Source organism: Scomber scombrus, chromosome 22 (genome assembly GCF_963691925.1).
Source record: "Scomber scombrus chromosome 22, fScoSco1.1, whole genome shotgun sequence".
Taxonomy (NCBI): domain Eukaryota; kingdom Metazoa; phylum Chordata; class Actinopteri; order Scombriformes; family Scombridae; genus Scomber; species Scomber scombrus.
The window spans coordinates 3,271,668-3,289,671 of NC_084991.1; the positions used below are offsets into that span (position 1 = coordinate 3,271,668).

At 41.9% G+C, this 18,004-nt stretch overlaps 1 protein-coding gene across 3 annotated transcripts in view; it reads right to left on the minus strand.

Moving 5' to 3' along the window:
• Positions 1-18,004, minus strand: part of LOC134004757 (DENN domain-containing protein 5B-like) — an 81,828-nt gene that overhangs the window by 16,103 nt on the left and 47,721 nt on the right. For 2 of the 3 annotated variants that reach the window (XM_062444136.1, XM_062444138.1), the window contains exons 5-9: positions 11,677-11,864; positions 7,033-7,611; positions 5,397-5,628; positions 1,923-2,073; positions 1,285-1,375 (exon numbers count right to left, since the gene is read on the minus strand). In XM_062444136.1, the coding sequence (XP_062300120.1) occupies positions 1,285-1,375; positions 1,923-2,073; positions 5,397-5,628; positions 7,033-7,611; positions 11,677-11,864 (1,241 nt within the window). Of the gene's footprint in view, positions 1-805; positions 950-1,284; positions 1,376-1,922; positions 2,074-5,396; positions 5,629-7,032; positions 7,612-11,676; positions 11,865-18,004 lie in introns of all 3 variants that reach the window. The other variant, XM_062444137.1, reaches the window with a different exon arrangement.

The following is an 18,004-nucleotide window of genomic DNA, read 5'->3' on the forward strand; positions in this document are numbered from 1 at the left end:
GTGAGTTAACAGAGAAATGGTGTCATGCAGGAGAGGAGAGCCAGTCCTTTAAGGAGCGGGTGGGTGGGTGGAGAGGTGAGCAGGGTTCCCACTGTCACATTACCAGAATTACAGTTCTACAGCTTTTCCATTATGTTCTATAACAGAGTGCTTCACTGTAATAATATGTTACTTTTTCAGGGCCAGTTTAAACCAGAGTAAATTCATCTACAGTAAATCAGGCAGGTCCAAATTATTCCATAAAGGGTCATGTGCCTGCAGGTTTCTGTATCAACCAATCAAGAGCACACCAATTACAATTTAACCAATCAGCTGTCTGAAGACTGATATCAGTTGATTAAATGAGTCCAGCCTGGTGTGCTCCTGATTGGTTGGAATGAAAACCAACCATATGGAATAGTTTGGACATCTCTGCAGTAAATGCATGTGGCACAATCAGGGAGCTGTGGACAGATTCTTCATGTTTTACAGTCAGTATGTCACAATTGGGAGAGTGTGAGACAGTAAAGTTGGGCTTTAAATTTCTCTGTGGTCACACTGCTGATCAGATGTTGGAGTTTTGATCCATCTTTCTATAGTTCAGGTGTTTTAGTGTGGACAGAGATCTTTACAGAACCTGTGGATTCAGGTGTTTTTTCAAGTACATTTTAAAAGTTAGATGGTCTGAGACTGAAAGTGGTAACTCAACCCGTAACGGTGGGTGGGAACCCTGATTAATATGTTTGGATGGAGTGGAAGTGAGGGTGGAGGTTGAGGGAGAGGTCTGTGATAGGGAATCCACAGCTTCGGCAGTTCCTCCACATACCAGACAGGATGCAGAGGCAGATTTTTTAGGCGGTTTGATAGGCGGAGGGGACGCATTGTCCCACTCCCAAAAGGCCATGGAGTTCTGCAGGATCAGACAGCCCTCCACCTGCTGAAGAGGAGGAGGAGGAGGACGAGGGGTACAACCCAACCCCCGAACGACCGGCACGCGACACACGAGCAGACGTGATAGGACAGAAAACAAAAGAGAAGAATGGAAAAGAAAAACAAGAGAAGGCAGCATGCACATGAGGTCTTGGAAAATAAAAGGATGAAAAAAAACAACAGAAGCGAACGACAGAAAAGCTCAAACAGAAACCGACAGCAGCTCAGATACAGAATACACAAACTAACACGATGACATGAAACATACAGAGAAAAATAAAGTCATGCTTGTACACTGAGTAAGGTTAGAGAGCAGAGGAGGGCGCAGGGCGTTCAGGGGGAAGGTTACATGTTGGTCGTGAGGAGGTTTTCTACCTCTTTCAGGTCGTTGTCTAGAGTCAGGTGCTCTGTCTGTTGTCTGTGGCGATCTTTCCGTCGCTGAGCTGTTGCCGTCCTGTGAGACCACCTGAAGACCAAACACAAATATTTTAATAATCAGCACATTGAAATTCATCATTCATTCAAATACAAAAGAGCAAGTATTCAAATGGTTGTTTTCTCCATGACCTATCTAACCGATGCATCTTAAAGGAATAGTTCAACATTTTGGAAAATACATACATTTGCCCATTACTCTCTACCTGGTAGATTATAAATAAATAAAATAAAAAACAACAAGTCAATTAGGTAACAAACTATTTCTTTCTTTGCTTTTTTATTTATTTTTCTTTTCTTTCTGTTTGTATCCTTTTCTCTATCTCTGTTTTTTTCCCTTGTCTTTCTTTTGTGTAATAGCTTCCCTGCTGCTTGTTGATTGTGCAACATACCCTTTAATAAAAAAAGTAGTGTATAAAATACAGCCATTTGGTTTTTGAGTCAAGCATGACACATAAAGCAACGGTGTAAAAAATCAGCCCAGCAAGCCATCACAGTGTTGGTGTTAGGTGCTGACTCGCTGTATCTCACTGGTTTTAATGTGTGTGATATCAGCCATGAGGTGGAACTCGACTCACTTGTTATTCGTTGGTCCTGTGTTGAGCACGTCGGCCTGTAGTTTGGGGAAGAATCCCTGCTCGTATTTGCCCTGACCGATCTTCATGTCCAGCAGGTGTGGATGGATGGCCGTGTGGTCGATCTTCATCAGCCGCTGCTCGATTGCCTGAGCTGCAGGGGGGAGACAGAATATGTTAATATTAGACTGCAACATTCTCATATCATTACTGGATATGACCTGAATGAGGTCATAGTCAGAGTAAGCACAGCTGAATGTAGACATAGAGGAGGAGAGGAGAATTTTGAGATTGCCACACAGTTTTCACAACATTGAGTGACTCATACAGCAGCCTGACTACTTAATCACACATTTTACTCTCTAAATCTACTCTTGTGTAGAGCTGTGGAAAAAAAATCATCTTTAAGATTTAGTGGTAAGGTTGCAGATAGCAAATGAATACCCTTCCCTTCAAAGAGTGTAGGAGAACCTGTGGTGGCTGCGAAACACGTGAAAAATGCAAAAGCCCCTATCTAGAGTCAGTGTTTGGTTTGTCCATTCTGGGCTACTGTAGAAACATGGCGGTGCAACATGGCAGACTCCGTGGACGAGGACCCACTCCTTATGTAGATATAAAGGGCTCATTCTAAGGTAACTAAAACACAATGATTCATAAGTATGTTTTAATTTGTATAAAAACCCCATGAAAATTTGATTTTATTCCATTATTCCAAGTCAGTTCTGCAGGATGCTACTAAATAACTACACACTGCACCTTTAAATACTGAATGAGTTTTTTTCACATACTAAGGACAAAAAGGTCAATTTTGACCATTCTTTTCAAAATGTGTCTTTTGTGTGTAAACAAATGTTTATGTAGGTGTCTGATATGGAATAAGTTTAGTTGTTAGATTACATCATTCCAGAAACAGAAAGTATATGTGCAGAAAAGATAACAACATGGGTCTTATCTTCATAGTTTTGTTTCTTCTTTAGTTCGGTTACAATAACATTGTAGTCGAAGTAGCGGCTGAGATCTGGGAGCACAGCAGCACCACTATACCGTGCAAGAGATAACTCAAATCAAATCAAAATCTGATGAATTTTCTCTCTGGAATAGGCTCAAAGAAGAGGAGAGTGTAACCGTGGCCTGTTTAAAAAGCACATTGTGAAAGAAAACAAATGTGGTTTGGGACATTTCACCTCTGGTGTGTGAATAACGTCAGAGAAACAGCATGAAGAACAGGACTTGACAAACAATGACAAATTCTGTGCCACACACACACTCTGACACATTGCTCCTGGCCTAATGAAGCAAACATAATATGCTGTAACAGCTGCTCATTTGCCAACAAGACAAACCTGGCTGGATTTCAAGAGAGGTTGTTTATATTATAAATCACAAGATGAGGTACGTCTTCTCATTGCTCTCTCTCTCTTTGTCTCTGACCCGTTCATTACTCCCTCTCTCCCCTGAGATCCACAACCACACACTTCGACTGACTCATCCCACTGTGCCCTTCACCTCCTCTATCTTTTCCTCACGTAGAAGCAACAGCAAACACACTGCATCCTTATCTGCCCGTCTGTCATTGCAAACTGTGCTTGTTGTTAAACTGTCTGGGTTGCGTTGCCCTGTTTCGAGCACTGAGTGTGTTTTGTGTCTGACAGGAGCTGCTGTGTGAACCTCGAGTTCTGGCGTGAGCGGTGAGCGCAGGCGCTGGAGCGAGTCGCTGCAGGGGGAAGGCGGGCGGAGGGGAAAAGGCTGCCTATTGTCTGAGTAATTGGGTACCTGCATGCACCATCGCCCCTCAATGAGCTCACCCTCTGCAATTAAGGCTTTACATCGCTCGGCCTATTAGCACGAAACATCGTGGGTCACATACAGATGCACGCACCAGAAAACAAAGCAGAGAATCAAGGGGACAACTCTCAGAGACATGATCATCGGTCTCATAAAAGAGTAGCAAAGCTGTGAATATTGAGCCAAACTGAAAGCTGATAATATCAGTGTCATATACAGCTCATAACTGCATTGTTAGGAGCCATCATAATATCTGATATATCAGTCTGAAACTGTTGACAAAGCTGTTTCGGTATCGTTCGGTAACATTCCATGACATCATATTCTTCAATTTCTGTGTTTTGTTATGTTTGAGAGTAAATTTCTTGATTGGTTAAGTTGCGTTTTCAGTTGGTGTATTGTTTCGTTTCCAACCACCAGAAATGATTGTCAGCACGGCTCCACAGAGCAGACACATTTAGAAGCTACAGAGACTGATAGACATTAAACCAGAACTAGACCAGAGTCAGGACATGGCTAGCCTAGCTTAATATTAAGACTGGAGAACAGAAATGTAAACAGATGAATTTGTGCTTTTAGGGAATGTTATGAGCTTGAACTATTTCTTAACAACAACAGTTTATCCCTACAACCAGCACTTCTGTGCAGTTTCTCCAGCTATATATAGTGTTAGTAGGTTAGCCCAGATGAGCGTTAGCAAACTAGTGTCGAGAATAAGAGACTGGACAGATAAATATGGGTGGTAGGTGTGCTGTAAAAAAAACAAAGTAGGGAAATGACATAATGACTCAAAGAGGAGGTCTGGTGTTACTTCACATAGATTTTTAATCCAACAAATAGGAACAACTAAAACGTTAGCTATGTGCTAAACATGCTAAGAGACGACTAAAAATCTGAGCATGGTCACTTTGAAATGTATGCTTTTTCATGTGTTAAACAAACAAGCTGCATTGTGTAGATGTAATAGCTTTAAGTGTTGGTAGGTATACTTGAGCATTAGCCCCTTTTTGTCGTTAATTTTTAAATAAACAAACAGGCGTTCCTGCTCTTTTACAGTAATTCACCTCCAGCCTCATAGATTCCCTGCTGGCCTCCAACAGTCTGACTCAGTCCTGACTCTGACCTCGTGCCTCACACTGCACATTCAGCACCAATTAAAGGCTTAACAAAGGAAAGCAAAACAGCACTAATTGAGAAAATAAGTAAAAGGCCTGACCAAACACACTTGCGATAAGATACAATCAGAGTCAGAGAGTGTGTGTTTGTGTGCATGCGTGTGTGTGTGTGTGTGTGTGTGTTATAGAGTGATGGACGGTTTGCTGGGTTGGGATGTACAGAAATGAGAAGTGGGGTTTTCTGGTCACTGGGGAGAGCTGATAGAGGAGAGACAAGAGAGTAAGGAGAAATGAAAGAGGAGTGTGCAGACTGTGTGTGTGCTTTTTAAATTGCATGGCACAGTGCAATCCAGTCTGACCTCACTAATGGATGACTGGTATGCTTTGAAAGACATGTACAGCATGCTGATCAACCAGCTCGTTTATTGATGCCAATTAAAACCACTACATTTCTGTTTTTCTCTCCCTGTGGATAACACTTTCCAACCACTTCTGTTCCAATTTTAATCATGTTTACTGTAAAGTTAAGCACACTTGAACACGTTCGAGCGCTCTCGATGTCCCCTGCTGAGCTTACCAGACTCCTTGAGGATGGAGCACCTCTGGTAGCTGGAGGATCGGAGGCTGGGAGCTCGGACGTTATAGAGGCGGGCCTTGTCAATGCGTGCGTCAAAGACGCGGAGCAGCGGCTCCTTATCCTCCCACTGGGACATGATCTTGTTGTCGATGAACGTGGCGAACATCTGTGTCTCGATGAAGTGGGAGAGGAAAGGCAGGTAGGGCTCCGGCTGGTCTGACAGGAAGGAGGCCTGAAGAAGGCACCGACACAAGCAGGGAGACACACACATGTACATAGTATACTGTCAATTCTCAATCCAGTCACAAAAAGGCTATTTAAATTGAACTACAACACTCACTGGTGTATTGCTCTGAGATTTGCTCTTAAACAGAAACATTTTAATTAATATGGAAAACTTGTATCTACAACTGATTCATTCATTCTAGTCATCTCTTATTTGCAGTTTTTTTAATTAGAAGCTGCTGTCAGTGCAAACTTCCCGCAGCTGCTTCATCAATGACGTATGACTATAATTTGCCATAAACTGCCTGTAGGCCAATATTACTACAGTGACCATGATAGTTATATTCTCCAAGTACGCTATATGAATATCTCCAAGTACGCTATATGAATATTTGAACAAACTATGGACACATGAATGTTACACCCATGACGTGTTATTCAATAAACAGTTTCCCCTCTTCTGGTTTGAGGCTTTCCAGCAGATGCTTGAAACTGGCTGCAGGAATTTGATGCCATTCAGCCACAAGAGCATTAATGAGGTCCAACAATAGGGCCTGATAGGACCTGATAGGACCTGATAGGACCTGATAGATCCTGATAGATCCTGATAGGACCTGATAGATCCTGATAGATCCTGATAGGACCTGATAGGACCTGATAGGACCTGATAGATCCTGATAGATCCTGATAGATCCTGGCTCACATTCTGTGTTTCAGTTCATCCCAAAAGTGTTAGATTGGGGTTTTTGTTTTCTCCACACTAAACTGGGAAAACTATTTTTTTAATGGACATTCTTTATGGCTTTGTGCACAGATAATTGTCATGTTGAAATTTTAACTGTTGCCACAAAGTTGGAAGCACATCATTGTTTATTGTCATTAAAATGTGCTTCTACTGGGGCTAAACAGTCTACATCATAAAAAACAGCCCCAGACCAAAAGCCCCATAACTATGTGCACAAGGGTTTCCATTTACTTTTGGCCAAACATAGTACACAATGTTAGACATTGTTATTCACTAATACTATAATACCAATACTGTATTATAAATGTATAATTTAAGTTATACATAGTACTCAGACTTATTTTCAAAACTGTGCAGTAGCTGGCATTTTCACAGCCCACAAGGGACTCACAAGTCACAAGGGAAATGTACTGTATACAATGTGAAAACAGTCATTTACAGTCCCTGAACATCTATAAATGCAGGTCATAATCTAACTGGGGGCGCAGAACATTGCAAACTGTTTTACAACATACAATCCAATTTAACTTTTATAGAAAAATACTTTAGATGACAACTCTCTGTTTACTGTTTGTACAGCGAGGCCACATCGTGTCTTGTAAATTCTTTAAGGAAGGGACCCTCTCTGTACACTTTAATAGAAAAGTATGTATTTCATTTACTCACCTTGTCGAAGTTGTGCATCTGCTCCCTGTTGGTGAGCCATGACTCCAGATCTGGGGCACTCTGGATAACAAAGGCTTCATAGTCGGCAAACATGGTGGTGAAGCGGCTGGCGAACACCTCCCTCAGCTTGACGTTCAGCTTGGCGTTCCTTAGCTCCACGTCTTCGACTGCTGTCTGTCCCCCTTGCCCCTCAGTCACCTGACCTTTGACTCCGGCCCTCAGGGCGTCCACACGGGCCACCGTCACTCCGGTGCGTCTGGTCAGCGCCTGCAGTCTCTCCAGGGTAGCGTTTCCCTGCAGCAGCTCCAGCACAGCCAGATCTTCCCCTGCCAAGTTGCCGTTACGCCCATCATCCTCCAGCTGCCGGAGGGCAACGACTTTACGCTCCCTGCCCGGTGTGGAAGGGGTGCTGCCTGGATTGGTGCGGGTCCCTGGTGGAGCCCCTGTGTTGGCCGAAATGCCAAAGCTAAGCAGCACCTCGTGCAGCTCCTGCATGAACTCGGTCTTGTTGGGAAACTGGGGGAAGTCCTCTGGAAGCTCGATGTAGTGGTTGTCAATGTCCACAAAACACAGATTGGCCTGGGATAAGAAAATATATTAATATTACATCACTACAGCTCAGGATTAGACAATGGTGGTGAAAACAGCACCAAAAAGAGAACGATTGCTTGTAATTTTGGTCTTCAAAGAATTGTGCGTCTTTCTCTGAGGAGCACCTTTAGAGTCCAAACACTTCAGAGATAATTGTAAATTAGCCAGCCAGTTAGCCTCGGCTGCTAACCCTGTCTTTTCAAGAGATTAACCAAGCTCGCTAGAGATCTAGGTGTGCAGCCTTTTTAAGCTAAAAAAGCAGATGTTAGCCAGAAGGTTAATTTAGAGTAACTTTACATTGTTGGTGCTAACTGGCTAAATCTGGTAGCACTTAAACTTGCTAGTTTAAGATGCTGAGGGTGTGGTGGTTGTGTGATTGGCTGAAAGGTGAGACGGCAGGGACAACACCACTTTCACAATTTGAAATTATGAAAAAATATAAAAAATGACTTTGGAAAGAAAATGAATACTAAAAATAGGAATGACTTTTTTTTCTGGAATAATGAGTTGAGTTTTAATCGTTTTTTAAAAGTGTCCTTTTATTGTTTAATTTATATATTTTACATAATTTATTCATGTAATTTCAATATTATTTATTTCATATTAAAAAATGTAATTATTTCATAGTAAAGGGCAGAAACAGGAGCAGGGCAAGCCTGCAGACAGACAGGTATTATGAGCAGGCATATTGAGGACAGATTGGTTTTTAGGAGGTATGATTGGGCGCTGGGAGATGTAGAGTGCAGAGAATGTAGGTCAGTGTGTGATTGATAACAGCACATTGTCAGAGATCAATTTAAATCGGACATAATAGAGTTAGCATCACCAACCCTCATGTGGGATTAAAACAAAACCTCTGATAATGCCGGAGATTTAAACCACACGAAAACCTAAAATGGGAACGTTCATACACACACACACACACACACCCCAGAAAACAGAGACACTCATTCAAATTTCAAACAGAAACAGACGTCCTCCAGACTCAAAGGTTTGGAGGTCAGATCCCAGTGTGTGTGGTGTGTTATGCAGCCGGAAAATACACACGCTGACTGTCAGCTGCCAAACAGATTGCGCTGATTAGCTAAATGATCAGAAAATCAGACCTGGAACCAAATAATAAACAAACATGGATAATATGAATTTGGCAGTCAAAAAGAAGTTTAAAAAAAGAGCAATTTAGATCTTCATGGCTCATGAGATTAGCTATATGTTTTTTTAGATGCAGCATAGACTCAGAATAGTTGACCAACATAAAGACACACATCATCTGCCAACATGTTGATAATCAGTTAATCGTAGCCAAAAGTTAACAGGAATCTTCAGCTGTTGAAATGTGAGGATTTGCTGCTGTTCTTTGTCATACATGAAAGCTGAATATATTCAGGTTTTGGAGTGTTGGTTTTTCCATGTGGAGTTACACAGTTTCTGTGTCAGTGATACACACATACAGCATCTGCAAGACAGGAGGCAGTTCACCAATTGGGGGGGGGGTGATAAAAAATACTCAAAAAGGCTCAATCTCACTAACACAAACACTTTTTGTCCTCAGACAGGCTGCCCTAGTTTGGATCTCACACCCACTAGGAATTACTTGCACTAGGAGAGAAAAGAGGAGAAAATATGGAAAATAAAAGAAGGATAACAGTGCAGTGTCGTCTTCTCTATGTTATCATTTCAAATCAAGTTAAAAAGACCTGGATTTAAGTACAGGGTTCAAAAAGGCAAACCTTGTTGCCATCAATTCACCAATTACACCCATATCTTCCTCTTTCTCATCATTCCCCCCTTTCCTCGCTCCGCTCTGAGCCATTCTTTCATCATCAGCCCATTTCTAGGTCACCGCTACTTCAAAGCATCATTCAGAAACACGGGGAGATTCACCAGTCTTGGCAGGCGGTGGGGGGGTTGGAGGGTGGGGGACCTTGTATGGGGGGTAGAGGAGGGGAGAAGGAGGAGAAGGGGCAGACATGGTAGCTGCATCCTGCACTGGCTCATATAATTAGCATCCATACGGAATGTGCTGGATTAACGAGCGCTGGGAGTTGGGGATGGAGGGTGGGGGGGATATAAGCAAAGCCGGAAGCCGGCGAGCCTGGCCGTTCCGCTTTGTTAGGGCCTTATCTCGCTTTAACACATGAATACACACATGCACACATTTACTGTAACCCTGAAGAGGGAGAAATGCTTTCAATCCAGTACAGATTCGTCTGTTGGCTGTCTGATGATTGTTAGGGGTTGACATAAAAAAGGTGAGAAGAATGGAGAGACTAAAATCCACTTCAGATTCACCTTGCCTTGAGGTGAATTTGTAGACGAACAATAGGTAATTCCCTGTACAATTCTCTGTGTGTGTGTGTGTGTGTGTGTGTGTGTGTGTGTGTGTGTGTGTGTGTTTAGCGAGACAAGAGAGAAGGTGTTTTTTTTAATTTCCTGTATGAGCAGGAGCCTGGTAGTCTGAGTGTGTGTTTTTGTGTGTGGGTGTTTGTGTGTGTGTGTGTGTGTGTGTGTGTGTGTGTGTGTGTGTGTGTGTGTGTGTGTGTGTGATGCACTGTTGGCCTTGAACAATCTAATGTCAGCGGACCTGACCACAAACAGCTGCAGCACACACTTACAGTACTTGTGTTCATTATACTTGTTGGGGCTTTGTTTCTATTGTATATCCTTACTTGATCCTGGAGCTTAGCATGAAAGCCGGGTTACATTAGAAAATAACTGCTTTGTACATGAGGGGAATCAAAAGGGTTTATTGTTGTTCCAAAATGCCACACTTGAAGGCAGAATAAAAAGTTGGCTGTCAGGGAGAGGAGCGAGATCGTTTATATATAGAGATAACAGAGCACTTCTTCAGACAGTCTCTCCTAGAAGACGGTCATAGTGTACTCAATTGTAAACACTAAAAGTAGCAGAAACAGAGCTAGAGAGAAAAGTTGAAACACTGGCTGTTCTCTGGCCAATCCCTGCATGAATTGAGCCTGATTGAGAAGTTTTGGAAAGTTACATAAATTGGCTGATGCAACCCTCTCAAATCTCACATCTGAAAGGTGTAGGGGAGACCATTAGACAATTTGACAAGCAGTTTTGATGGAGTTAGTCCCAAGTCAAGACCATAATCCTGATGTCAAAATTCAGTGAGTCGGTCCTTAATACCTAACCTCTCCACTCTCTAACAAAACCCCTGAAAACCCTGGGTTAACTAAACGTCATTTTACACTTATATAGAGTATGAAAAACCTGAACTAGGGCTGGGTAACGGTACTTGATACCTTTAAGGTATCGACCGAAATAAATCAATACCAAGTAGTATTGAATTGTCTCCCGTCAAACGATACCTGCAATCGATCCTTTTTGCACCCAGAGCTAGAAAATAGGACTATTTGTGTGGACTTACTCACAGCCAATCAACCCAAGCATTTTTCTATTTTATGTGACATGTGATTGGTCCACTGCCACAGCAACTAGAACTCGTCTGTGGTGTAGTCACAGTTCAGCAGCCAAGATGCCACCTAAACTCTCTAAAGTGTGTCTACACTAAACGCCTGTTACACTGGATAAAAGCAAGTATACAAAATGTGTGATGGGTATCTAATGAAGTACTCAGTTGGTATCAGTATCACTTTAAGGGTACTTGGATTGGTATTGGTACCATCATTTTTAAAACGATACCCAGCCCTAACCTGAACCTGCACCCATCTGTATTTATTTGGTTCTTATTTGACTGGAAAACAACAGTTCTGGTGTTTCTGTTCTAATGCAAATCATGTAAGTCATGTTAACCTGGTGATTTGGGATAAACCTTAAGAAGTTAAGGGTTAAAGAAATAGTTCCAAGTGACATGCTATAGGCACTGTGAGGCCTGGACTAACTGGGGTCTAAACCCTGGGGCAGGCAAAACGTGAAAATCACTAATTAAGTGTCAGATATTAATTTTTTATCCAAAGTAAAACAGAAATTTCTCAACCAATTCACTAGCTAATTATTTTCATTTGAATTTTGATTGCTTTCAATCACATCGATGTGTAATTATTAACATGACACAGGTTGGTTGAGTACCTCCTGAGGAAGCTCCAGTTTGGAGCGGTCGGTGCCCTCCTTGGACTGCAGGCCCATTAGGTAGGGAACAGGAGCATCCAGAAAGTGCAGGAGGGAAGCTGGCAGGATGGGAACATAGACGTGCTGCCACTGGAAGGGAAACAGCAGCGTGGTGATGCCCTCAGCCACCGTCATCAACCGCTGGTAGTCTGGAAGAAGGAGGGAGAATCATGAGAACGTGAGGGAGTGTATCTGAAGTGATATACTACAAGCTCCTCTTTGTGCCTGCAGATTCATCTTGTAAGGAACAACACAGATATGTTGGAAGACGCACTTTCACACTGTACTCCAACTTGAGGCGACATTTAATTAAAGGTCAAAATGTTGTTAACGCCTTCAGTCTGATTTAATCTAAGTCAAAGGGGTCAAATGGTTCAAACTTAAAAGGTCACGGCTGTTGCAGAGCTTGTCTGATTTTGACAACACAGGTGATGTATTTCCCTGTAGTTTCTGGGGCTAAAGAGCTTTAGGCCTTTGCTGTGACACCTTGATTAAAATGAATGGATATGGCTGCGTTAGTCTGTCTCTCAATACCTTCTGATTTTTCTCTCCTGTCTGTGGCTCTCAGCTCCAAGCCCATTGGTTCCTACTGAAGACGTAAATATTTAAAATCAGCTCACAAAAACATAGTGTGACTTTTGAAAAAGGCTTAATAATTTCCTAAAGCAGCTATTCATGTAGGTAGGGACTTTATTCATCTTGAGGGAATTTAACGTGTCAAAGCAGTACCATAAAAGTCATCACACTGGCTAAAATCAGAAGTAAATTAGGTGATAATAAAAGTCGAGTGGTAGTAAAATAATAATATGTTCTTATAGGACCTTAGCTGTGACAATATGTAGAAATGGGGCTGTGTTGAGAAATGATGTGAAAGCTTCTTGAATCAAAGAGAAAGAGAAGTAATGGTCCATATCTGGATTATTACATTAATGATGTTGGTGTGGTTAAATTGCATTAAAAGACGAATTGAATAGACTGCTGATTGGAACAAAGGGAGCGGGGAGAGAGAGAGATAGAGTGAGAGAGGCTTATCAAATACATATATGGTGAAAGTCTAGATGTGTAGGAGGGAGACTTTAATCAACTGATTCAAATTGAATCTGAGAGAGTTAGGGTTAACAACAAGGAATTATATTCCAATGGATTCTTTTCAATCATGTTTTCACATATATCTGTGTGGGTGTGTGTGTGTGTGTGTGTGTGTGTGTGTGTGTGTGTGTGTGTGTGTGTGTGTGTGTGTGTGTGTGTGTCTGAGAGTATTGTGTCTCCTGTTCCCTAAACCAGATTAAGGCCAGCGGTTGCAGGCTGGCTTTGGTATCGAGTTCTGCAGCAGTTTCATCAAATGCCATTATGATGGCCAGAGAGAAAGAAAAAAAAGAAAGAAGAAAACACGAGATATATAAATGTATCCAATCAGCTGCTCTCTTCTTCTGTGACTCCTCCCCGTCACCCCCTCTGTCATTTCCTTTCAGTGTCTTCCTGTCTTTGTGTGCACATATGGAATCTGTGCACTTTCATTGAAAATGCATTAAGCTTTCTAAACCTTGAACCACAGAGTGCAGTGATTTATATTCAACAAGAGAAACTCAATGAGAAGCAGCTGCTCTACTCTTGTTTATTTCTTGGAGTCAGTGTGTATGTGTGTGTGAGTACGTGCACATATCTTTTAAATACAATCATACAATTGCAGCCCTCTGACTTTATATGAGGGGCAATTCTAATGATCCAGATGCCCAAAAAAAATGGGCATAGAAGAGGGCAAAATGTTTGTTAGAGTAGTGAGCAGAGCCTGACACAAAGGTTTGAATGTGTGTGTGTGTGTGTGTATGTTAATGATGACAAGAGCCTGTAAACAAACTACTCATTAGGCTCATGACTGTTAAAAGCAAAGAAACAAACAATTATAATTTTCTCTATTCAAGTCAAGTGGAGGCGAGTGAGGAGAAGCAGGGATGATGAAAGAAGCTCTGTGTGTTTGTTTGTGTGTGTGTGTGTAAGCTCTGTCATAGGCTACTTTTGGGGACACATTTTAGACTTAGTACCAGTTAATTGGGGACAGCTTGTGTAAATGGGGAGCAAAGCTGTTTCCACAATTGGGAGAAGGCAGATTTTTGGGTCAGTGGTTATGGTTAAGATTAGGCTGTGTCTTCAGAAAATGATTGTAAGTCTATGTAATGTCCCCAAAAGTGACCGTGGTGTGTATATGTGTGTGTGTGAAGTTCTTTGCCATAACTGAATACCAAAATCTTTCCTCACAGTAATCACCTTTACGCAACTTTCCCTTTTTTATGCATTGCTTTTTGTAGAAACTTGTTTGAATGACTCACTCTTTTGTGCTGGGTTGACAATGACGATGTAATCTCATTCCTAAAGCATCTGCACGCACATCCCAATCAGCTTTGATTACACTGAGGATGTTTACCTCTTCGCTTATTTGTTCACGCTTGTCCGTTTTATATAACTGCATTCATTAGAAGATTCAAACCAACATTACAACCTCTAATGAGTTTTAGTGTGGTTTCTCTAGCAGACAATGTGTTACAGACTGCAAATAACACAGGTTATACTCTATAAAAGCAAAGTGGCCAGTTGGGTCCAAGTGTCCACAGTTTAAATACTGATATTCAGTTTATTATGTGTAGCTGCAGTCACTCACTGAGTCTACATTTACTCACTCTATATTTAATTTACGCCATAATGTAATTTTTTTGTAATAAGTTAGTTCTTAGTCACTGACAACTTCCTGTAATATGTACTGAGATGAGTTCATCTCTACATACAGTACTGTGGCAAAGTGCAAGTCAGCAGCCACACGACCACACTTTCACTCCCTCTGAAGCACAGAACCCACATGACACAACCCAAAAGAGAGTCTGAATAATGGATGAAGGAAGACCAACAGATAAATGAAAGGCTCTGTTAAGAACAACTGCTATAAATCATGTTCCTGTTAGGATCATTTGTATTTACTTTGGTGACCCCAGTTTTTAAAGTCGCACCAACATCAAACAGTCAAAATCTTATTTTGTCCAATATTTTGGGTTATGATCAAATACACACAAAGCTGCTGAAATTCCCATTCCGGTCAAATCAGAGGTTGGACATTTTCAAATTGAGAATTCTGAGCATGAAGCGTTCCACGACTCACGATGCAAAATGTAAACAATCAACACGACTGACCATGAAAGCTCATCTTCTCATGGCAGGCAGTGAAGATTTGCAATTGGATACATCAGCCAAATGTAAGATTTGATAAGAGGCTGTTATGAAATATTGATTTAGTTTAGTCAGAATATTAAACACGATAGTTTATCAAGTACCAGTAACATATCATGTTTCTAGTAGCTCATTTACTAGTATAGCCGAAGTCAACAGTCTTCATTTTGAGAGTTTTATTCATTCAACACCATTTGAAACCTGCTTCTCTTGGATGCCGCCATACTGATTGACATCAGTATCTCAGTAAGTTGGAGTGTATGAAATTGGCCCCCGATTCCCCAGCCAACAGCTATTGAAGTAGGGTGTCTGGAATGCATGCTGACATCCTATCTAAGATTGTAAACCGTGGTTAAAATTATAGCTGCTCAACACCAGCATGTTAGTGTTGCCATCGTGACAATGTCAGCATGCTGAAATCACTGCTAAGTCTCACATAGCTTGTAATTATGAAGCTTGTTAGCATGCTGATGTTAGCATTTAGCTGAAATCACTGCTAAGCCTAACAAAGCTAAATGTGAAGCATGTTAGCATGACAAGTATTTTTAATTTACTTTACTAACTTCTAACTACTTCAGATCAAATACAGAGAATGAAGGTTTTTGTTCCATCATACAGTTTTCTGTAAGCGTGCAGCCTCACAGAGCTTAGATGATATCTAAGTCATGTAGAACTTTCTGTCCTACCATCTTTCCATCTCATTGTTTCATTTCAACCACAACGTTTCACCTATACCACACACAATAAAGACAGGCCAGTCAGAGACATCCCTCCTGTGTGTGTGTATGTGTGTGTGTGTGTGTGTTTCAAGTCGGTATTTGCTTGATGTTTCAAGTCTCAACAGGTTCAAAGTGTCTCCCACGCACACCCTGCTGTGGGAAACACAGTGAAGCTTGTAGTCTGACTGAAACACTCCTGTTTCTTTTTCTTCATGTTACAGCACATCCTACCTGTTCCCCTTCACACTCACATCTCACCAGGATAAGTTTAGCTTTGTTAACACCAGCTCTTCTCAAAAAAAGATGTTCTTTCGCACCTCATGAATTTTTCCCCTCACACATCAAAGCTCACACAGCAAGACCTCACGGGGGAATAACGAGAGGATGATGAGGATAACTCTAACTCTGAGACATTTTTTATGTCATTTCTCACTGAACCGAGTTGAACTAATTCATCATTTTCTGTACAAATAACTAGCGCAACGGTGCTCCTTTTAAAAAGGCACGACACTCGCTGCCTCGCTCAAGAAACTCCCTTTGAAATATGATGAGTACAAGTATCCGTGAGAGGTGAGCAAGCATGAAATCGCTTAAAAAGCGACAGATCTGATATGGCGAGGCGTCGTGCTGCAGAAAGCCCCAGCAGAGACAGCACTCCTGGATGCCGTGTTCTTCTGAGAGGCTGAAAAAAAAAAAAACAGGCCGGGACATGTTGAGTCATTGTGAAACTGTAACGGTGCATCAGGGACTGATAAACACGGCTCAGTCTCACAAGGGAAAGAAGCAAGCGGTGTGTGGTGAACAGCTGACATCATGTACTCTTCAAACTCTAGACTTAAGTGGCGCCACGATAAGGCCAGTCAGATAATGTGGTGTACGGGAGTTTTAAAAAAAAGACTTCGAAATCACCGATTAGTCAAGAAATGAACGTTCAAACTTAAAAGAAGTGAAGCAGAAAGTGAGCATGTGACAGTAAGAGAGTGTCTTACTGTTCATGCCGAATATTTATCAAGCTTACATCTCTGTATGTCAGTGTGATGATCGAGAAAGGTTACAATCATTTCAGCTAAACTGCCGATGTGGCATTTCAGGCTAGCGAAATGCTACCTCTACCATCACCCAACACATTTTAAGGTGAAGTCCCTGCCAGCGCTCTTCTGGTTTCAGGCTTTCCACCACATCTCAGAAGCTGGCATACAGTCCGCACGACACTGTCTGTAACAATCATGTTCATACTCACGCTCAGTTTACAGCTTTTTACAATGGTTGCATGTTGCCATTGCACGGAACATGTTTCTGTTGTTTTCTGCTGCACGCTACTTTGTTCTTCTTGGTTTTGACCTATTTTGGCTGTATGGTTGCAGATGTGTTTCTAAAGAAGGAAGGAGAGGAAGGGATTGGGTCGGGGGTACCACAGACATTAACTTGGAGCACTGTCAGCTGTTCCTGCTCCATGGATGTGGAGTTAGCACACAAGAGTGACAAGAGAGAACCATGCAGCGGGTCTTACTGAGGTCAGTCAATCCAGTTCACCCCAAAGGTGTTGGAGGTTGGGGATGACTGATGAGTTTGATGTTCTACGTAATGTTAGGCATTCTGTGACTTTAATCTACAGGAGTACGGCTGGGTCTTCCAGGCAAGACTGTAATCATGGTGATGAGAAAAATGTTTGATTAAAATGTGTAATCATTTGACTCTGAAGCATTCAGAAGCATTATATCGTATTAATCAGACCTGTGGGTGGGATCTCAGCCTCTTTCTCTTTCCTACCCATCATCATAGAAGCATTAAATGAAACCACAGACAGGTTGTAGCTGCTGTGGCAGTGGGCCAATCACATGTTGCATTAAATCATAGAATGCAAGTCCATACCAATAGTCATATTTTCTAGCTCTGGGTGCAAAAAGGATGGATTGCAGGTATTGTTTCGTATCGTACTCGCAACACCCTAGACTTGTTCTGGTTGTTTTGGTCCACACCTGAATGTGATTATTGAGTTTTTGGGTTCTTTTTATGTAATTTGGGTGAAACAGTCCTTTAAATACAAGCAGCTTCTATCATCATTTACACACACATTAACTGCTGTGTATCTTTCTATTGACTGGCTGCCAGACTCAGAGAAGCCTGCCAGGAATGTAAATGAACTGTAGTCATTAACGTGTAATGACATTCCTGCATGCCCAGCCCACCCTCCACCCCCCACTGTTCTCCCTGATTGGAAGGAGACACTGTCCTGTCACTTTCTCCCCCACCCCCCCCCCCCTGCCTGTCACAGCAGGAGAGTGTGTGAGGAGGACAGGTAGAGGCTGTGTGTAATTGCTTGTGGATTGATCAGGAGGAGCTTGGGAACATAC